General features: G+C 42.0%; 1 protein-coding gene across 7 annotated transcripts in view; it reads left to right on the top strand.

Annotated features, from left to right (window-relative positions):
- Positions 1 to 22,872, top strand: part of csnk1db (casein kinase 1, delta b) — a 195,697-nt gene that overhangs the window by 107,520 nt on the left and 65,305 nt on the right. For 6 of the 7 annotated variants that reach the window (XM_084342579.1, XM_084342580.1, XM_084342575.1 and 3 more), the window contains 3 exons: positions 8,573 to 8,801; positions 8,952 to 9,122; positions 9,265 to 9,413. In XM_084342579.1, coding sequence (XP_084198705.1) covers positions 8,573 to 8,801; positions 8,952 to 9,122; positions 9,265 to 9,413 — 549 coding nt within the window. Of the gene's footprint in view, positions 1 to 8,572; positions 8,802 to 8,951; positions 9,123 to 9,264; positions 9,414 to 10,324; positions 13,018 to 22,872 lie in introns of those variants that run through there. The other variant, XM_084342581.1, reaches the window with a different exon arrangement.

The following is a 22,872-nucleotide window of genomic DNA, read 5'->3' as shown; positions in this document are numbered from 1 at the left end:
ACACTTTTTCCTCTCGACCGCTTCTACTCTCGCTCGCTCACCTCTACACACACACACACCGCTCTTAGCTCATAGTTTTTATTTTTTGGCCTGTTTTGTGAAAGTGACTTACAGTATGTACAGTAGTCATAAAAATGTTAGCTTATTAGCTAGCTAGCTACAACGTTTACTACATGCTCTGGTTCAGATGAAGTTTCTCCTTCATCATGGTCACTGTGATCCTCAGTGAACCTCTGTGAAGGTTTTGTCACCCTTGATGACTTTCTTGACATGTCTTGCTCACACAAATATGCTCAAATGCCACACAATCGTCATAAAAACGTCTCGTAAAAATGTCCGCGTCTGCCGCCCTTCTCTCCTCTCGGTCTTCCTCTCCGTCTTTCTCCTCTCTGTGCTGTTTGTCTCTCCGCGGGCAGAGAAACGAGTTACCGTAATAACCCATATATCAGTGAAAAGGTCAGAGTTTCAGCTTTCAGGAACCGTTGAAATTTTTTCGATAGCACAAACAGTCAAGGAGTTACGGTAATGAGAACAACGTCCGTAAAATCCCGTTGGCTCGCCTATATTCGCCCGGCCATAACTCGCGATACCTATAGCCTACCGTAATGAGGTTTATATGGGTGCAAAGGCCAGAGTCTCAGCTTTCAGGAACAGTTTAAATTTGTTCGATAGCACAAACGGTCTAGGAATTACGGCAATGAGAGCAACGCATGTAAAATCCTATCGGCGACGATATCGCACCGATAAAAGGACACGCACCGATCTCATAACATGTAGCTCAGTAGAATTTATTGAAACACCCATAAAGTAGACTATTTAGGTCGGTTATTTGCACTAAAAAAGTTGGGAAACCATGAAAGTTTAAAATGTAGAGTTCAAATGAACTTTGTACAAGCCAAGTTGTGGCGCCCCCCATTCATGCCTGAGCGCCCCCCTCTCAGCCCTCACGCTCCCAGCGCCCCCCACAATGTTTAGAGCGCCCCCTGGGGGGCGGTACCGCCCCCGTTGAGAAACCCTGGTCTAGATGAAGAAACCATCGAAGTTAGTTGGTGGAGGTCGATGGGAGAGAAGCAGTCTAAATATAAGTCAGAATTTACAACTGTTTCTGATGTTCCTGTGTTTAAAGATACAATAGTGCCAGTTGAGGGCAAGCGATGATGGATTTTGTCTCTAATAGTTAAAATTTTATCATTAAAGAAGCTCATGAAGTCATTACTACTGAGCGTTGTAGGAATACATGGTTCAGTAGAGCTGTGACTTTCTGTCAGCCTGGCTACAGTGCTGAAAAGAAACCTGGTGTTGTTTTTGTTTTCCTCTATTAATGACGAGTAATAGCTTGCTCTGGCATTGCGGAGGGCCTTCCTATATATTTTAAGGCTATCTTTCCAGGCTAAGCGGGATTCTTTCAAGTTGGTGGAACGCCATTTCCTTTCAAATTTCCGTGATGTTTGCTTCAATTTGCGGGTATCCAAGTTATACCAGGGTGCTAACCTCCTGTGTTTTATAGGTTTCCTTTTCAGGGGGGCAATAGAGTCCAGTGTTGTTCGCAATGAGCCTGCAGTGCTATCAACAAGATGATCGATTTGTGAGGAACTGAGGTTAGCGGAGGAGTCCTCTATTATATTAAGACATGGCATTGAATTTAGTGCCAGCGGTATAATTTCCTTAAATTTAGCTACAGCACTATCAGATAGACATCTAGTGAAGGAGTTTTTGCCTAATCGAAGGAGTTTTTGCCTAATAGATCAGGTGACTGTGGAGGAAAATCCATGACAGTCAGGCCTCGGTCGTCTTATGTCTTCAAGTAGTTCTTAGGCTTGGGCTGATATTATATATTATTAAATATTGCGCTATTTGCGGTCATATGCAATATTTTCATAATATCGAATATTGAATAAATGTTGCAGCATATTCAGGCTTTTATTTTGAAAAGAAAATGCATGTGGTGCTATTGGGGCAGAGAAGGCAAGATGCAATAGACAAGGTGGGGACCCAGTGACAGACTAGCTGCATCTAATATTGTTGGCAATTTTGCTTTGTAATTAATTCTTTGAACTAAAGTTTTAATTTTAAAGTTCTCATGTATTATTTTGATATATAACCCTCTAGATCAGTGGTTCTCAAACTTTTTACTCCCTGTACCACCTCAGAAAATATCCAGCTCTCCAAGTACCACCATTATGACCGATGTAAAAATACAGTAGTAGAATTAGGCAACCCTGTTCAGCTAAATATAGTTCAAACAGGAGTCAAAGTTATTCCCAATAGGAATATTACTTATTGTTGACTTGTCAGCCACAATCACACTGTGCAAAGGAGTAGCACGAGAACTGGCACTTAAACTATGGCGTGATATCTGTGCCACATTCGTGAAGGAGCAAAGGGAGATTTTGAGCACAGAAAAATATATCTTGCAAGCACATAAATTATATTTTGAAGATAAATTATGCATGAGCAAAACATAATTTTATTTGAGCAAACAAAAATATATTTTGTGCTCAATAAATGTACTTCAAAACATCACCAAATACCACACACTGGGGCCTGGGCTCTTCCTCCGTCCCGCTTCAGCTGAATCCAAATTTAATGTAGCCGGCGTCATATTTTCTTACAGTTTTTCGCCGTTTGCAGCTTGTTGGTGCTATGGATACTTCAGGGATGCTGCTGTGATCACTGTCATCCACTGCCGTTTCTGCCGTAACATTATTATCCTCCTGATCCAGACTTCTCTTCCGTAGAGATCCTGTTTGGAGCCACAACTGCATTTTTTTAAACTCCTTTTAGCTTCCTCCGCTTACGATGTTTTTCTTCCCCTTGTAATGGCTTGGCACACGCGCCACAACCCGACTATGTAGCAGGCTGACCGTCGGATCGAACAACACAATTGTGTCGGCCCTTTATTCATATAGCGCCCAGGAGCATCCATCATTTTAAAATGATTCCCAGTGTACTAAAGCATAGTAAATAAAATCCTGTCTTTGAAAAGCAGATACTTTAAAGTGTAACTAAACCCCTAGGTTTTGGCTGAGGTGCATCTAGGCTGGAAATTCAAAAAATGCCTTGATTGTGGGCGGGGCTCCAGGAGCAGTTAAGACACGTCCAGTCACTCTGTGCAGCCTCCAACAGAGTCCCCCCCTCCCACACCACCACCACTACTACACTCACACACGCAAAAACACACACAGAGGGGCGGGGCGAACAGTCGTGGCTCGTGATGTAAGCTGCCTCCAAAACATCATCGGCCTCCATCTCGGCCAACAGCAAAATTCGATTGTAATAGCCGGGTTCCACCCATAGAGGGCAGTCACTCTTACATTTTTACAAGAAAATACACCAAATTGAAATACTTTGACTAAAATGTCAAGAGTTGGACCAGAACACATCAACAATACTACTTCATACCCAAATACATTTGTTTTCAGCAGAAAAAAGTGGTTTGGGGGTTTAGTTACACTTTAAGTTGGTATCAATAACCTGAACCTAAAATACGCATCATAACGTTGAGATCTGTGTCTTAAGTGTTTTCCACCCGGTTTCCACTTATAAATTAAAGAGATAAAATTATAAACAATTGCTCACTGTTTGTAATCTTACAGATGTTATATTACACATTCCAACCCACTGTACGTCATGGAAAGTGACAGACACTGCTCAAGTGTTTTTTTTTTCTTGAAATCACATCAGCCACCATCAGTAACTCCCAGATAGGGGAGATCACAGAAGACTCAGAATGGAGGACTGATGTTGCGTTAACTTTTCCACATGTGAGGTCAATGTGAGCTAAAAATTTTTGCTCGAAATAACATCACATAATTACCGTCATTAGATAGTGGGAGCTGCAGTGCTATCACTGCCGGGGACAGACGCTGTTTTCCAGGCGAAAGAGTGACAAAGAGTCACTAGACAGATAGGGTGACAGCGACTTTTACACATATAAATTCAGGAGTGTTTTTCCTCATATACAGTTCTGAGAGGATTCAAACCCCTTCCCTTTTTTTTTTTACTACATTTTGTTATGTTGTAGCCTATTGCTAAAATTATTTAAATGATTGTTTCCTCTCATCAGTCTACACTCAATACACCATAATGACAAAGCGGAAACAGAATTTTAGAAATTTTATATTAAGAAGGAAAAACTGAAATATCACATTGACATAAGAATTCAGACCCTTTGCTCAGTACATGTGGCATCAAGTCTTCTTTAGATAGATAGATAGATAGATAGATAATTTATTGTCCTCTTGGGGAAAATGGTTCTCAGTAAGTAAAGTGACACGTGACCGTTTAAACCACATTGACAATATGACATTAAAAACATCAAAACATCAAAGACAACCATAGCAGGTGAAGAGCAGCCATGGCATCAAGGGACAACCATAGCCATCCACAGAGTACAGAAACACTAAGGGACATCAGACTATAGACAAGGCATCAACACATAATAGACATGACATGACAAGACATCAACACACATTTGGGTTGCAGAGTGCATATAGTTGCCAATATTGCACCTGCTGTTAGAATAAATAAATACCAAGACAAAAGAAATGAAAGATGTGATATTCGCTCGGTTGTGTTTCCTGCACAGACCCGCTGTGCAGGGAAATTAAAACCTTCTAGCCTTCTGGTATGATGCGACAAGCTTTGCACACCTGGATTTGGGGATTGTCTTCCATTCTTCTTGCCACATCGCCACAATTAAAGTCTGATTCTGTGGGAAACACTGCTAAGCCACTCCTGTGTTATTTTGGCTGTGTGCTTAGGGTCATTGTCCTGTTGGAAGGTGAACCTTTGGCCAAGTCTGAGGTCCTGAGCGCTCTGGACCAGATTTTTATTAAGGATGTCTCTGTTCTTTGGTCCGATCAGCTTTCTCTTAACCCTGACCAGTTGCCCAGTCCCTGCCGCTGTAAAACACCTCCAAAACATGATGCTGCCACCATCATGCTTCACTGTTGGCATGGTATTGGGCAGGTGATTGGCGGTGCCTTGTTGTCTGCATACATGATGCTTAGAATTGATGCCAAACAGTTCAATCTTGGTTTGCCACTCTGCCATAAAGCCCAGATCGGTGGAGTGTGGCAGTGATGGTTGCCCTGCTGGAAGTTTACCAGCTCTAGGAAGAGTCCTGGTTGTTCCAAACCTATTCCATTTAAGAATTATGGAGGCCACTATGCTCTTGGGGACCTTCAATGCAGCAGACATCTTTTTGAAGCTTTCCCCAGATCTATGCCTCAACACAATCCTGTCTCTGAGCTCTGTAGGCAGTTCCTTCGACCTTGGTTTTTGCTCTGATATGCATGTCCGCTGTGAGACCACATAGGTGGTATCAGGTGAAAGAGAAGTGTTCTTTTAAATGAAACAACTTGTTAATTACAATTTCTTTCTCTTTTGAGATAGAGAAGTTTCATTTGAATTGAGTAGGAAAAATGCTTATTTAAGTGAGCAGCAGCATTCTAGAATTATACTATATTGTCAGAAGAGTTGAGACCCCTACACTCCTGCCATAAACCATCTACAAGAAAGGACATTTTACCCAATCCTAACAGTGAGTAAGTAATATATAAGAGCTCTGCTATTTTGTGTGTTGTATTTATCATCAAATATGGATAATTTATGTCATGATTACAATGAAGTTAAAACTTGATAAAAATAAGAAACGGTAGATAAATCAAATGAAGAGTCAGAATCAGACAAAAGTAATGTTAAAGCTGAGGTTAAAAGGTTAAGATGCAGCAATAATTGAGTAAAAGAGGAACATCAGTTGACCATGAGTCATCATGCTACAGGACGGGGCTGCATGGCCTTATAAGGAAGTAGGCTCAAAGTTGCCTTCTCAAGCAACCCCAGCATTGCACGGGCTACGTGACTAAACGAACACACTCTCAATTGGTGTGTGTGTGTGTGTGTGTGTGGGTGTGTGTGTGTGTGTGTGTGTGTGTGTGTGTGTGGGTGTGTGGGTGGGTGGGTAGAGTGGGTAGAGTGGCAGCGGCAATAGCTCAGTCCATAGGGACTGAGCTATTGTTTTCTGTTAAAGTGAAACTCTCGCCAAAAAGCAACCGAGGCTTTATTTATGATTGGGTATGAGTCAAACCTTCACGTACAAGCACACTCATGACCAAAGAGGCACTTTTAAGATTTACCGTAGTTTCGTTTTGGGGCAAGCTCATTTTGAACGGGAGTACATAGGGCATACCACGACGGCATCAAAATGTCTATTTTTAGACCACTAAGAAGGCTCCACACATCATGAAACTTTACTGGTAGCATCACCAGGGTCTCTACTCATGACACGAGCAGTAAGAACATTGTTTGTGTACACAAGGTGTGTGAAAAAGACGGTTTTGAACTACTTACGCTTAGCTACTGGGACTCCGGCGCGCCGCCGCCATTCCAGGCAAAAAGTGTCGATCTCCGAGTGCGGCCATCATGACGGAGAGTAACGGTGGGACGCTCCTCGGGCTTATTTCCAGATGAATTCGCGGATAATTCGTTGTTCTGTCGTTAGTCAAAAGCAACAACATGGACGTCAGTGTTGCCCGAGGAGCGTCCCACCGTTACTCTCCGTCATGATGGCCGCACTCGGAGATCGACACTTTTTGCCTGGAATGGCGGCGGCGCGCCGGAGTCCCAGTAGCTAAGCGTAAGTAGTTCAAAACCGTCTTTTTCACACACTTTGTGTACACAAACAATGTTCTTACTGCTCGTGTCATGAGTAGAGACCCTGGTGATGCTACCAGTAAAGTTTCATGATGTGTGGAGCCTTCTTAGTGGTCTAAAAATAGACATTTTGATGCCGTCGTGGTATGCCCTATGTACTCCCGTTCAAAATGAGCTTGCCCCAAAACGAAACTACGGTAAATCTTAAAAGTGCCTCTTTGGTCATGAGTGTGCTTGTACGTGAAGGTTTGACTCATACCCAATCATAAATAAAGCCTCGGTTGCTTTTTGGCGAGAGTTTCACTTTAACTGTTGATCAGTTAACAGAAAACGGGTATAGTAATTGTGTAATAAGACGCTTGGTGGTGGTGTAGGTCATGCAACCGCAATGCTGTCTGTTTATAGCCTAACACTAGTGTCATACTAATAGCGATTTAATTTACGCTTCGAAAATCACTGAAGTGGTGTTCATCTGTGAAGATTAACATAATGTGTATCATAAACTTGTGTTTGTCACAGAGCTTATTTTCGGCAATATTCCAAAATCCAATTTAAAAAACCCATAGGCTTTTTGTTGAGAGAGCCAGGGTGATGCTAACTTCCAAGTTAGCCTACAAAAAAATCATCGCTACACCACTCTATTATTACTATATTAAATACGAAGCTTTATGTATTGGCACTCTGATAGTTTGGGTCTGCCTTATTATGCTTGGATATAACCGACACAGTTTTTGCAAATCTAGTGTTTGTTACATGCACTGCTCCCTTAGAAACCTTAATCTAGCAATGATTTGACGCTGAAGAGCCCCTCTTTGGTTAGAAAAACAATTTGACTTGCACTGTTAATGTTACTTGCACAACATACACACAACAGCTGACTTTTACGTTATATATGGTGATTTTACTATATTGTGTAGACCTTTTTTCACATGCCATTGTACAGTACGGTCCTCAATACCATTATTGCTTGTTTGTTTGTTTTTTGTTGTCCTTGCTATATGTGTGTAATTACGTGGAGAGCAATGTAAAATAGGAGTTGAATTCTTTGTATGTGTACACACACTTTGCTAATAAAGCCCGTTATGTTTATGATTCTGAGAATATTGGTTTTCTCTCGTACATTTGTGAGTTTTTTCCAATAAAATTGCTACTTAAATCTCAAAGAATGTCTGAGTTGTTTTATTTTTATCGTAAATTTGCAACTTTAATCTTGGAAAATAATCTTAATGTTAGAATAATAACAAAATAAATAATAAATCATTATAAAAACAACCCATTCCCCAGCTCCATATTTCTTTTTCAATGGGCTTAATAAGCCGTTATACTATATAGTAATAACCTCCATTTTGCCAAGAAATATTCTTAGTTCCTTTTACTAAATTCCTTCTAGTTTTTTTGTTATCGAAATAACACCTTTAACACTGTGTTTATGAAAATAAAACAATGTGAAATAATGTTTATAATTCTGAATTCACACAAAGTTTTGAACAACTTCATAAAATCAAGAAAAAGTATTTAATATTTAATAAGTGAGCGCCTAGGTAACGAAATGGTGAAAGCATAGGTTGCATGATTACAACCGTTGATGCTTCAATTTCCACTGGCAACGTTTATATCACGTTATACCTCTTTCTCCCAATCTCTTGTCTGCCCCTTAACCTGTCACTATCCAGTGAAGGTAAAAAATGACCCCATTAAGAAAAAAATCGAAAGAATATATAATTAGCTAGGGATTTGTGCTGATTGTCATGGTCATCAAATTAAGCAGGTAAACATGCCCTTGTTGTGACTTGACTGGTGTATGGAATGAGTTGACAGACGGAAGTGAGTGTGTGGTTGTTAAGTCGTCACTTGGCGAATGTCCTCATGTTAACATGGTGTTGTGTCATTTTTATTTTGTTACTCTCCACTTCAGATCAGTCGCATTGAGTACATTCACTCCAAGAACTTCATCCACAGAGATGTGAAGCCTGATAACTTCCTGATGGGACTGGGCAAAAAGGGCAACCTGGTCTACATTATCGACTTTGGCCTGGCTAAAAAATATCGTGACGCTCGCACACACCAGCACATCCCCTACCGTGAAAACAAGAACCTGACTGGCACTGCACGCTATGCCTCAATCAACACACATCTGGGGATTGGTAAAAAAAAAAAATCACTAAGTCTGTGTGACGTGAACTCATTACTGCATAACTGCAATAAATTTGAAGTTGTATTTCTGAGTGCAGGAGTGACCCTTTAATCTTCCTCCTTGCTTCATCTTTCCCCTTGTCTGTCTTCTTCCTCTACAGAACAGTCAAGGCGTGATGACCTGGAGTCCTTAGGCTATGTTCTCATGTATTTTAATCTGGGCTCCCTTCCTTGGCAAGGTCTTAAGGCTGCTACCAAGAGGCAAAAGTATGAACGGATCAGTGAGAAGAAAATGTCCACCCCCATTGAGGTGCTTTGCAAGGGATATCCCTGTGAGTCTCTTTTTTTTTTTAATAGGTTTTCTTCATTTAAAATTACTATAAAATGATTTTATATTCCACATTGACAGATATTAATCAAGAACAGTCAGTCTCTCCCATCAGCTGAGAAATGTTATCCCCCCTCTTTTTACAGCTGAGTTTGCAACTTACCTGAATTTTTGTCGGTCCCTGCGCTTTGATGACAAGCCAGACTACTCATACCTACGGCAGCTCTTCAGGAACCTGTTCCACAGACAGGGCTTCTCTTATGACTATGTTTTTGACTGGAACATGCTCAAATTCGTGAGTACTAATCATTATGTCTGAACTGTGTGAGGTTGAAACATCAGCTACAGTATCTTAAGTGTTTGTAGATACCTGCCTGGATTCATGGTGTGATGTATTTTTGTTGATACCTTGTCATTTTATTTCAGATTGACAAAAGTCAAAACTGGTATTTTGAGACTGAAATTTGCCTTCATTTTGCATTTGATCATTTTCCTGTTGTATCCATGTCATATTTACTTCCCTAAGGGTTTTTATCTTTGTTATGGTGGATTTGAGCAGAGGAGCAGAGGATTGCGTAAAAATCCTTTCACATCTAATGATAATGATTCGGATATTGTAATAACTGATATGATGTAAGAATATGAATAAGCGTTCTTACTAGTTGTACGCAAGCTTCGTTTACACCAAGCAGTCTGGTTCAGTTCAGTTTGTTACACATTGGAATGTTTTGCATTTCCATTGTCAAAGATTGTGGATGGTACCAAAAGACTTCCATACTGTCCTATTTTTTCGTTACCCTTCTGTTGAGGTACTTAGCGCACTGATCGTTCGGCCTAATGAATCAGCGGTCTGCAGTGTTTTGACTCCACCTTTCAGTATCGGGTCAGTGTTGGCTAGTACTCTGCGCTCTTATGAGGTATTCAGACCAAACATGAGGCAAATTATTCACGTGTCTAGATAACATACAAAGTCAATGACGAGACGCTAATTGATGCAAATTCATGTTTATTTGGGGCGGAACACTTTTCACGTGAAATTCGTGTCATTCAGTTGAAAACATTTGACTCAAGCAAAGATTTCACGTGGCGCGGTCTATTGGCATTGACTTTCACACTGACGTCATGAGGTTAACGATGCTGATGTCGGGACATTCATGAGCAGCAATGGAGGAGAGGATAATAATCACTAATTGTGGCCATTTACAGACACCCAGATCTATTCGACACATCGCCTTGTACCGAGACAGGAGAAAAAGGGAGCTTGCATGGAGGAAAGTGACCGAGGAAGTTGGACAACCTGGTTAGTCATGGAAATATGTCTCAGCACAGCATAGCCCTGATCTATCTGAACTCTATTCAGGGAACAGGGGTTTAAAAAGTTGTTCAGCTTTGACAAAGCATGAATTCAAGCTTTTTACATGGTGGCATTACGATGTTGTTTATTGCAGTCAGATCACAGCAAAATCATTGTTTTATATTCATACCTATATGGTCAGACAGATTAATTTTGTCTATGTTTATTTGCTGGTCACAGTTAAGGCTAATAAATTATCCTGGAACTTCCTGTGAGATCATGACAGAGGCCTAGAAGTGAACCTCCCATCTTCAAGTTACTAGTTTAAGGGGGCAACTTGATTTACACGTGGTATTTTAGTACAAAGTAGTCATAAAATGAGCTCCTCCAGTAAACACAGCAAGGGCTCGAGCAGAAACAACAACACAAGAGTGGTCTCGGAGAGAAGATCGACGAGTGCAGCTAGCCACGCTACAGCTAACACCAGCTGCACAGACTGCATGGAGCTGTCCGAGATCCTAGGTCAGCTTAAGAAAATAAGAAGTCAAAACAAAGAGGGGCACAAACAGACCAAAGCCACCCTAGATGGACTAGAGCTGAAAAACGCCAAATCATGAAACGTGAAGAAAGATCGAACGAGGCGGAGAAGAAAATCAGTGCAGCAGAAGATAAGGAGATTGAGACATGAGCCAGCAGTTCGATACTTGTTACACCGAGAGATGGACCTCACAACAAGATGCAAGGACCTCCAGAACAGGCTTTGGCAGAATAACCTGAAGGTATATCATGTACCAGAGGTCAGTGAAGGCAGGGCCCTGCAGAAACCACTGGAGGTGGAGTGGTAGATTGAACGGTCACACAGGGCACCCATGCCAAAACCAACCAACTCCACATTCCCGCTGAGGTCCATAATTGTGAAATTTTCTTGATTTGACAGTTAAGGAAATGGTGCTTCACTTGGCTTGGAGCCAGAATCAGACAATCTTTCAAAACAAGCCCATCTACTTTGACCCTGACTACTCTCCTGAACTATAAAGGAAGAGGGCTCAGGTCCGTAATGTAACTAAACAGCTGAAGATGAAGGGAATCCATGCAAAATGCCCATATCCTGCACAACGTCTGGAGAAGGGAGAGAGGACCTACTCAACGCTGATGGATGCTGCCCCATCACTGCTTCAGCCATATGAGAATACAAAAATATATTTAAAAAAATAGTTAAACCAGATCAAACTGGATTCATTAATGGCCGCCAAGGTACCATTAATATAAGGAGGGCGCTAAATTTACAGTCATTAGCCACAGCTAGCAGACATACAAAGCTAATGCTTCTTAGCTTAGATGCTGAGAAAGCATTTGATAGGGTGGATTGGGTGGATTTGCAGCAGGTATTGATGAGCATGGGTTTTGGGGATGAGTTTGTTAAATGGATTATTATATTATTATTTTATCAGGACCCCAAGTCCAGAGTCAGAGTTAATAAAGTCAAAATTCTTTAAGCTCAAACGATGGACAAGACAGGGAGATGCACTGTCCCCAGTTTCATGTGCACTCAACATTGAGCATCTGGCAGAAGCCATCAGGCAGAATCCACAAATTCATGGTCTAATGGATGAAAGAGGGGCTTAGCACAAGATAGCACTATTCACGGACAATGTATTATCACTTTAAAAAAAATCCTGTCCTCAATCCCTGCACGTATGAGATGTCTGCATATCTGATTCATGTGCTAAAATAAACAATTTAATAATTCCCGTTTCTAGCTCATCTAAATGAATCTTATTATTTGCGCTAAATAATGCCTCATTTGTAAATATCTGTAGAAATCCTGATTGTTTAAGCCGTATTGTTTTTTTAAATCCTGAAAGCTTTTAATAACCTTCTTCTAAAAAAGCTCCCAAAATATTGTTGGTCTACCTTCCCATCTACTAAACCTCTTATTATAATAATGATAATAATAATAATAATACATAGGTTTTATATAGCGCTTTTCTGGGTACCCAAAGACGCTTTACAAGAAAAATACAAAACAGACAGTACATACATACACATACAGGGACTCAAACAAAGGTAGATAAACATCAATACAAAAATAAATAAATAAATAAAAAGAGTAGACAGGAAAAATAAGAAGAGAGATGGTGGAAGATGATTTTGTCAGGTCTTGTAAGTGATGTTGAAGAGATGGGTTTTGAGATGACTTTTGAAAGATGGCAGTGAATCAGAGTTACGGATGGCCAGGGGGAGGGAGTTCCAGAGGGTAGGGGCAGCAATGGTGAATGCTCTGTCTCCTATGGTGCGGTATTTGGTCCTGGTGATGGGGGTGAGGGTGTTTAGTATCTGAAGAGCGAGGGGGAATGTGGCGATGGAGGAGATCTGTCAGGTATGAAGGGGCAAGATTGTTTAGGGCTTTGTAGGTGATGAGGAGGATCTTGAAAGTTATGCGTTGTTTTACGGGAAGCCAGTGAAGTTGATGGAGGATAGGTGTGATGTGTTCTCTGGAGTGGGAGCGGGTGAGCAGTCGGGCACCGGAGTTTTGAACATATTGCAGCTTTTGAAGAATAGAGGAGGGGAGACCATACAGGATGCTATTGCAGTAGTCGAGTCTGGAGGTGATGAATTAGTGTTTCGGCAGCCGGGAAGGAGAGGGTGGGTCGGAGGCGTGCTATGTTCCGGAGGTGGAAGAAGGATGTCTTGGTGACATGGTTTATGTGTGACTTGAAGGAGAGTGTGGGGTCCATGTAGATGCCAAGGTTTCTGACCAGGGGGGAGGGAGTGACAGAGTGGCCATCGATGCAGAGTGAGAAGTTCTGGGAGGTGGGGAGGGTGGATTTTGGGCCAAAGATTATGATTTCAGTTTTATTGCTGTTGAGTTTGAGGAAGTTGTGGTTCATCCAGGTTTTTATGTCGGTAAGGCAGTTGGTGAGGGTGGAGAGAATGGCTTGAGCGATGGTTTTGGTGGTGATGTAGAGTTGAGTGTCGTCGGCGTAGCAGTGAAAGTGAAGTCCATGGCGGCAGATGATATGACCAAGTGGGAGCATGTAGAGGATGAAGAGGATGGGGCCAAGCACTGAGCCTTGGGGGACTCCGTGTGAGACAGGGGTGGTGTGGGATTTGTGATTGTTTATGGCAATGTAGTGAGATCTTTCAGACAGGTATGAGTTGAACCAGGAGAGGGCGGAGTCGGTGATGCCTATGGATTTCAGGCGGCTGAGGAGGATGGAGTGGTTGACGGTGTCAAAGGCATCAGAGGAGTAGGAGGTCGTTTGTGACTTTGATTAGAGCTGTTTCAGTGCTGTGGTGGGTTCGGAAGCCGGATTGGAATGTTTCATATAGGTTATTGGAGAGGAGGTAAGTCTTGAGTAGAGTTGCGACGGCTCTTTCCAGTAGTTTTGAGATGAATGTGAGGTTGGAGATGGGTCTGAAATTGTTGGGGTCGTCAGAGTCAAGGCCAGGTTTTTTAAGGAGAGGGGTGATGGCAGCTAGCTTAAGAGGTGGGGGGACAGTGCCAGAGGTAAGGGAGGAGTTGATGGTGTCTGTGATGAGTGGGGCGCGGGAGGTGAAACAGGCTTTCACGAGTTCAGTGGGCATGGGGTCCAGGGGAGAGGTGGATGATTTCATGGTGGAGAGTATTTTGGAGAGGTCAGTTGTGGTTATGGGTGAGAAGTTGGAGAGCTGGTGGTCAGAGGATGAAGGAGGTGTGGGTTCGGGGACCGGGGTGGAGGCAGAGGAGGTTGCAAGCTGGTTGTGGATGTTTTCTATCTTCGAGTTAAAAAATGAAATGAGGTTGTTGCATTTCTCCGGGGTGAATGAGGATGAAATGTTATCGTGGGGCTTGAGGAGTTTATTCATGGTGGAAAACAGGGTGCGTGGGTTGGAGGATCCAGAGTGAATGATGCCGGAGTAGTAGTCAGAGCGGGCTTTGTTTAGTGCTGATTTGTAGAGGTGTATGTGCTCTTTGTAGGCGAGGGCGTGTAGTCTGAGACCGGTTTTCTTGTGTAGTCGTTCTAGTTGTCGCAGTTGTTTTTTGAGTTTGTGAAGTTCTGGGGTGAACCAGGGAGCCGAGTGAGTGAAGGTGACAGTTTTGGTTTTCAGGGGGGCCAGTTTGTTGAGGGATGAAGACAGTGTGCTGTTGTAGATGTTGATGAGGTCCATGGGGGTTGGGTTTACAGGAAAGGTGAGGCTGTGAGTGTTTGAAATGCAGGTGGAGAGAGAGACTGGGCAGATGGATTTAAGGTTGCGAAAAGTGATTGTGCGGGCCTGTTTGGTTTGGGGGGCGGGGGTATCAACGTCGAGTGTGATGGCCAGGTGGTCAGATATGGAGAGGTCGGTGCTGGAGATATTGTGGATGTGGAGGCCGGTGGAGCAAACCAGGTCTAGGATGTGTCCACGGTTGTTGGGTGAAGCTGAGGCAGTTGAGAAGGTCCAGAAAGTCCATGGCATTTTTACAGTCGGGGGAGTCAATGTGGAGATTGAAATCGCCGAGGATTAAGACAGATGGTGAGATTGAAGAGAGTGCGGTGATGAATTCAGAGAGTTCTGGTAGGAATGATGGGTTTTGTTTGGGGGGGCGGTAGATGATTGCAATGATGAGAGGTTTAATGCCGGGTAATTTAAAAGCCAGGTGTTCAAATGATGAAGCAGCAGGGATGAAGAGTGGGCGAGGTTGGAGGTCTTGTTGGTAAATGGCAGCGATGCCCCCTCCTCTGCCCACAGAGCGTGGGTTGTCCAGGTAGGAATATCCAGCAGGGTGGTTTGGTTGAGTGAAAAATAATCCAGGGGTTTTTGCCATGTTTCAGTAAGGCACAGAAGGTCAAGTTGTTTGTCAGTGATGAATAGGTTGAGAATGAGACTTTTATTGTTGACGGATCTTGTGTTGAAGAGGGCGATTTTTAAGTGCTTTTGTTTTGAAATTGATGGGGTGGAAGTAGGAATTGGACGGAGGTTGAAAGCATAGATATATATATAAAGGCTAGATGTCTTACGGCGGAGTCTAGAACGTCCTCACAGGTCGGCCATCTTGGTACAGGTTAGCCTTCTGGCTGTATCTGTGTAACCTGAGGTAAAGTCAGTGATCTGCACAAACGCTAATACTCTTATCTCGCTGAAACCTTGACGGATTTACAAACAGTTTGGTTTCTTACAAACGTCATTAACGTGGTTATAATTCTGGATGCTTGAACATGTTGAAATCGCATCTTTTCTCTTTGAGGAAACCATCACAGTTTTAGTTTGAAGGATCTTTAGCTCGTCTTCTGGTTTTATAATGGGTGTGTATTGCGTGAGCTAGGGTGCGTGACATCATCGCTAGAGTGGAGAGCAGCTGCAAAAACTTGAGAAAAAATTCTCTTCAGCTTGATTTAGGTCCCACATCTTTTACTTCACATAGACAATACATACATAGAAATGTAGGAAATCTTGTTGGCTTTCAGATGATGGTCTTATTTCAGATGTAGGACTTAAACTTTTGGCTGTAGAAGCCCTCGAGCGACAAGCACTCCAGTAACTCCCCCATAAGCCGCAGTGTTAACTTTGAGGCTAAATTTCTGGAGTGGAGCAGACGGTACCGGTTTTGTCTCTCGCTCTGGCTCCCTCATTTTTCACTCTACAGAAATAAAAAACACATCACACGTTCAGCAATGTCTCCTGTCACTGACTGTATACATATTTTGGCCATAACCATTGCACTTTTGTCTAGACCTGCAGGTGTTTGGGAGGTGTTTTCTCATTCATCCTTATGGGGAATTTTTCGAATTTCATTTTACTACTGCTTCAGCATACGTTCAGCTACAGAAGCCGTTCAACTATCAAAATGTTCAGCTTTTTAAGCTCTTTCAGCCTTGTACTGTTCAGCTTTTAACTTTTCAAGTTTTTCAAATATTAAGCTTTTTCAAAAATAATTGTAATATGGAAGCAAATGTGAAAATCCTCAAATGCTCTTCAAAACTAATCCACTTTCAACCTCTTCTTGTGATAAAATATTTTCATTCAAAATTGGAAATATGGACTTGTATGGTTATTCGTCTCAAGGCCTCAATTATTCATAAGTATGCAGTGTCATAAATATATCTCTGTACAGGGTGGGGATTTCAACATGCAGCATTTCTTGATGTATAGCCTATTTGTAAAGGGAAATATTGTAGTCTACCTATTTTAGAACATTATTCTATTTTTTAGAACATACCATAATTATACATAAGTATGCAGTGTCATAACTACATCTTTGACGTTTATAACAAACCAAACCGTTTGAAAATCGGTTGAAAATTGAGCAAGTTATGGTTATTTTAAAAGTACATGTTTCATTACCAACGCAATGTTATGGGTGAGCGAGCTACCTGTACCAAGATGGCCGACCTGTGCGGACGTTCGACTCCGTTGGCCAGCAACGCGGACGAGACATTGGCTGTGTCCAAATTCAGGGGCTGCAGCCCACGAAGTGCGCATTTGAAGGCCAATTACGTCACAACACTGCGCGAAGGCTGTCCAAATTCAGAGGCTCCTCCAAACGCAGCCCACAAATGCAGCCTAGCCTTCCCTCTTTTCGGAGGACGCACCGCTACTATCCTTCGCGGCCTGCTATATCCCAAGATCCTTTGCGCACCGCTGCTCAGTCCCGAAACAGAAGAGGAAGCAAGAGAAAATGGCGACATCAAGTGGCGCAGACATGACATTTAAATTTAAGTAATGGGTTTATACTCTGTTTTTAGTCATTTGAACATCCAACGCCAGATGTGTTAAACTTCAAAACCTCCAAATTTCAACTTTCAGTTAAAATATGTGACGCTGGTAATGCTATGGTAAATATAGTTGTTATTCACTAATGGGTTAATGTTTATTTTGTAATGCTGATGATTCAATTTAGATTTGACACATTTTGTTGTTAATTTTTATACACACACAAATAAATGTACACGTTTGATAGATTTGAACCAAAACAGACTTTAATGCATCTCTTCATTCACAATCGTGACATAAGGGTAAGGGGCGGGAACATCTGGTGAGGCAACCAGGAAATACTCCAAAGCATAGACATATATACATAGACGCCGCATTGACTGCTGCCGCCCACTAGAGCGACGTGCCTACAGGGCGGCCATCTTGGAACAGGACCACTCGCTCCTACAGTGCATTACGTCTATGGAGAAATTATGTGTCTACACAATAAAAATGATCATAAATCGCTCATTTGTCAAGCTATTTTCACGGGGTTTGTTTGTCAAACATCAGACCAGATAGACAGACAGACAGACAGACAGACATAAATAGAACAAAAATAACCCAAAAAACGTTCAGGTGTGTTCAGGTCTTTATTGCTTGAAGGCTATTACATTTGAGCCCTTTGAGACAAACTGTTTGTAAAGACGGGCTATACAAATAAAATTGCCTTGCACATAGAGCTAATGATGATCAATATACTGTATTAGCTATATTAGACCGATCACTGCAGTCTGTTTTTTCTGTGTAAAGGGGAGTTGCTAGGGACGCCGCTTCTTTAACGGTTTCCGGTAGTTTTTTGTTTTTTTTTAAAAGAGATAGTTTATAGATTCATAACACCGCATTTAGACCAAAAATTTGTCTCAGATTAGTTATTTCACCAGTAAGCAGCTGTGTAATACGCGGGATGATGTATAGAGAAATGGTTATAACATGGATAGAACCAAAGTCCTTCTAGAACGTCTCTGATAGAACCTGCATTTGAAGCTGAAAGGTTCCGTCCTGTCAGGGTTTATTTCACTATATAACAACCTGCAGTACTCACACTATGTTATACCTTACTTAACATCTTACCTGTGAAAAGTGATCCCACGAGATCTGGTTTGTATGTTTTGCTCATTACAGCATCCATAGGCGGCACAATAGTCCGGCATCTTTTGACAGCAGCTCGTCTGCTGATAACATTAAGTACGTTAAAATTTGTATTTTGGGTAGTAAAACCAGCATTTTTAAAATATCCAACCACCCTGTATCATAGCTACTTGTATGACGTTTTTAACGAACCAAACCGTTTGAAAATCGGTCAAAAATTCAGAGAATAATTCTATTTTGAGATTGAGGAGTACCTGTTTCCCTCGTAGATGTTCATGTGCCGCTGCCTCTGCTGGTCCTGTTCCAAGATGGCCGCCCTGTAGGCACGTCGCTCCACAGTCGATGCGGCGTCTATGTATATATGTCTATGCTCCGAAGGCTAGACCGTCCCATTTAACAACGGTGGACGAGGCCTTCAAAGACCTCTCCGAAGGACCCGGCCCTCGTGGACCGCGAAGGCTAGGCCATTGAAGGCTGCAGCCCCTGAATTTGGACACAGCCAGTGACATCTAGCCTTTATATATATATCTATGGTTGAAAGTGTCCACTCTGGACGCGTTCTGATGACGTGTGTTGTTGTGATGACGCGGAGAGGAAGTGCGGGAGCCGGTGGGTGAGCTGTGGTCGGACCACAGCGCTGGGATCAAGTTTTTTGCGGTGGAACTGTACATAAACTTGCGGCGGGAGCCTCGATGAATGTAACGGGGACGGAGGAGAAGTCCAGAATTTTTTAGCGTGGTGATGAGTTCGATGGACGGAGAATTTGGGGAGTGAGCTAGCGGAGTTGCATGGATGAGTAGCGAAATGTCATGGCCTAAGCTGTTGAGAGGCAAACGCTGGAGGTGGATGATGACCGGTGAAGAGGCAGACAGTGGAACAGGATCAGTAACCACAGCGTGGTGGATGGAAAAACCAGCCCGCTTGGGCCCATCAGGACTGGAGGTTGGAGAAAGCCAACGTAGCCGGGCAGCTAGCTCAGGGAGCCACCACTGGTTAGCTAGCCTGCTCGAGACGAGTCGAAGGGTAGCTGTCCCAGCCAGTAAAGGGCTAACCGCACCGAGACAGGTGGAAACCTGCCCGGATCTCTACCCTCGACTGAGCGGCGATGGAAGACGTCAACTGGATGGGAGCTGGGCTGGTACGACAGGAAGGTAGCGGTCCCGGCCACGGCAGTGAGCCGAAGCAGCCGCACCGGTACAGGTGGAGATCCGTCCGGGTTTACTAAACTTCGACCAGGTTACGGCGATGGATCCTGTGGCAGAAAGTCCTTCGACACCGGCCGGTAAGTGTCCAAGCTGGTACACTGCACAGAACACTGAGAGGGGCTCTGGAGCAGTAGCCTAGCACCACCGTGGATGTTAGTTTGAGAAATCCAGGTAATTGGTAGTAAAAAACGAAAAAAAAGAACGAAAAAAGTTTTTCAGAGCGAGAAGCGGCAGCCAAGCGCGCCAGCGTCCTCTCACACCGAAGCCCTCATTAATTGTGTGAAAGCAAAGTGTGTATCTGCTGTATTAGGTATGAAATCTGAATCATGTGCAATCCATCTCAATAACTTACTCTGCTCTGTCAGGCCATTCCTTGATATAATCTCAGACTTTAGACTTTAGACTTTTATTTATCCCACATCGGGGAAATTTACTTGTTACAGCAGCAGGTAGAACAGACATACAATAAATACACCAGCAGGTAGACAGACATCCAATACGTACAGGGGACATAAACTAGACTTAAAATACTAAAAAGGATTTAAATAAGAGACAGAAAATATAAATGTGTAGAAAAATAAAATAAAAGGTATTAACAAGGTATTATTGCACACCATATATTAATGGATAAACCCAGCCATGGATTCAGCTCCTCTTTAAGATGTTTTCTTAATTTAGTATCATTTATTATGGTCTGTAATGGAATAGTGGCCGACGTGCAACATTCAATGTCCTTCCATCTTGCCACATGGATTGCACAGGTTCAACAGAGTTTTTATCTGTGCAGCATGATAATAGCCCTTAAAACAGGGTAGGGCTAACCCACCTTTAACCCTGGGTAACTGTAAAGTTCTGAATCTAATCCGTAGTCTTTTCCCTTGCCAAATGTGTCTTGAGATGAATTTATTCCATTTTATGAAATCTTTGTCTGTCACTTCTGCTGGAAGAGTTTGGAATAAATACAACAACCTTGGAAGAACATTCATTTTGATCACTTCTATTGTTGAAGCTAAACTTGTAAATGGGATTAAATTCCATTTTCTAATATCAGATTTTATTTGAGAGATTAAAAGATCATAATTTATAGATTTCAATTGATATAGGTCTTGAGGCAGAGTTACTCCCAAATATTTCATAGATTTTGAATCCCCGTTGAATTTGAAACTTTCTCTGATGGTTTGTCTGGCGTATAGTTAAAGGTGAGAACCTGTGTTTTTCTTAAATGTAATTTATAGCCAGATAGTAAACCAAAATCTTGTGTTTGTGTGTTGCCATGAGTACTGGAAGAGAAGGTTGGGTTGCGATAAAAATATTAATACATCATCCGCAAATAATGCTATTTTCTGTTCACCTCCCTCCATGTGTATACCTTTTATATTTTCATTTTGTTTTATCCATTGACTCACTTCAAATAAATAGCAAAAATGAGAGGGCTAATTGAGCAGTGTTGATGGCACCCACGTTCTAATGTAAGAGAATTTGAGAGATGGCCATTGATTTTGATCCTAGCTGTGGGTTTACTATAAATTGATTGTTTGGTTTTGATAATTGTTTCATGAAAGCCAAACTGCTCCAGCACCTTATATAGGAAGTCCCACCTGACAGAGTCAAATGCCTTTTCTTCAGCCAATCTCAATACTGCTGCTTCTAATCTTTTTCTAATTATGTTTTACATTACATGTAGTGTGCGCCTAATATTGTCCTGTGTCTGTCTCTGTTTTATAAAACCAGTTTGGTCTAAATGAATTATGTCTGGCAGAATTGTTTCTAGACGTCTGGCCAGGATAGCAGTGAAGTCTATAGTCTTGGTTAAGAACGCAAACCGGTCTGTAATTAGAGCAATCCAACTTATCCTTTCCTTCTTTTGGAATAACAGAAATATAGGCTTCCCTCCATGAATTTGGAATTTCTCCTTCCTTTAGCACCCAGTTAAATGTATTTTTTAACAGAGGGATCAATGGTTCCCTGAGTAGTTTGTAAAACGGTGTATCCATCTGTGCCCGGAGCCTTGTTGTTCTTCAGCCTTGAAATTACTGATTTTATTTCTTCTGCCGTGATTTCTTTTGTCAAAGTCAAGTTTTGGTCCTCTGTTACCCTTGATAAATTTAAAGACTCTAATAATAAAAGTATCTGGTCCTTATTGTTGATCTTTGACTGAGAATATATTTTTTTATAATATGCTTCAAAACATTTATTGATCTCTTCTGTCTTATATTTTATTGAATTAGTAGAGGAATCCCTAATTTTGTAAATATTATTATTTGCCACTTGCTTTTTCAACCTATAGGCCAACAGTTTAGCAGATTTACTTCCTGCTTCAGCTTTTTTTGAATCTCCTGTGCTAGAATGTCATTTATCTCTGTTTTAATCCTTTTAATTTCTTGGCATATCTTCTCATCCAGATTATTTTTATGTTCTTTTTCTAGTCTTTTCAGATCCAATTGTAATTTATTGAGTTTTTCCTGTTTCTGCTTTTTTAAATATGCTGACTTGGCAATTCATTTCCCTCTAATTACAGCTTTACACGCATCCCACAGCACGGATGGAGACACCTCACCATTATCATTCTCCCTTACATATATCTGGATTTCTTTCATAAATTCAAAATCCAGACCAAAATCATTAAAACATGGGACAATGACTCAACTGAAACACTCAGGGGCTGCTTGGAACTGACTGACTGGGATATGTTTTTCAAAAACACTGATCTGAACCTGGTAACTGACTCAATCTCCTCCTATCTGACTTTTTGCACTGATTCTGTCATTCCATCTAAGCAGGTTAGACTGTAACCCAACAACAAACCCTGGGTTACAAAATACCTGAAAATATGCCTAAATAAAAAGAAACTGGCATTTTTGAGTGGTGACAGACAGAAAGTTTTTGAGCTAGAGAAAGAGTTCAGACAGAAATCAAGGCTGGCAAAAATCCACTTAAAAACAAAGTGGAGAGGAAATTTACAACAGGGAATGTCAGGGAGGTCTGGCAAGGGCTCAATACCATGATGGGCAGAGAGCAGAAGCCTGCCCATATCAAATGCACTGATCCCACTTCTTTTGCAGAGCAGCTTAACACATTCTACAGCAGGTTTGATAATTCACAACACCCACTGAGAGATAAGACCCCTAGCACTCCAAGCACTCCCAGCCCCTCATACACATCAGTTACAGTTACAATAGGGAAAAATAAACTGGTCCACTTTCTGTCCAGAGTGAACCCACATAAATCATCAGGCCCAGACAAACTACATGGTCGAGTTCTCAAGGAATGTGCCACTCAACTTGGGGATGTCATGACCCAGCTCTTCCAGCTGCTTTTGGACTCAGGTTTTGTTCCTCATGCATGGAAAGAATCCACCATCATTCCAATTCCCAAGACCACAAAAGCTATGGCCCCCAAAGACTACAGACCAGTGGCTTTGACATCTGTTCCGTGCAAGTGCATGGAAC

This window comes from Pagrus pagrus, assembly GCF_965226575.1.
Source record: "Pagrus pagrus genome assembly, chromosome: 21".
Lineage (NCBI taxonomy): Eukaryota > Metazoa > Chordata > Actinopteri > Spariformes > Sparidae > Pagrus > Pagrus pagrus.
The sequence above is the reverse complement of the archived record's forward strand: the minus strand, read 5'-3'. Positions and strand labels throughout refer to the sequence as shown.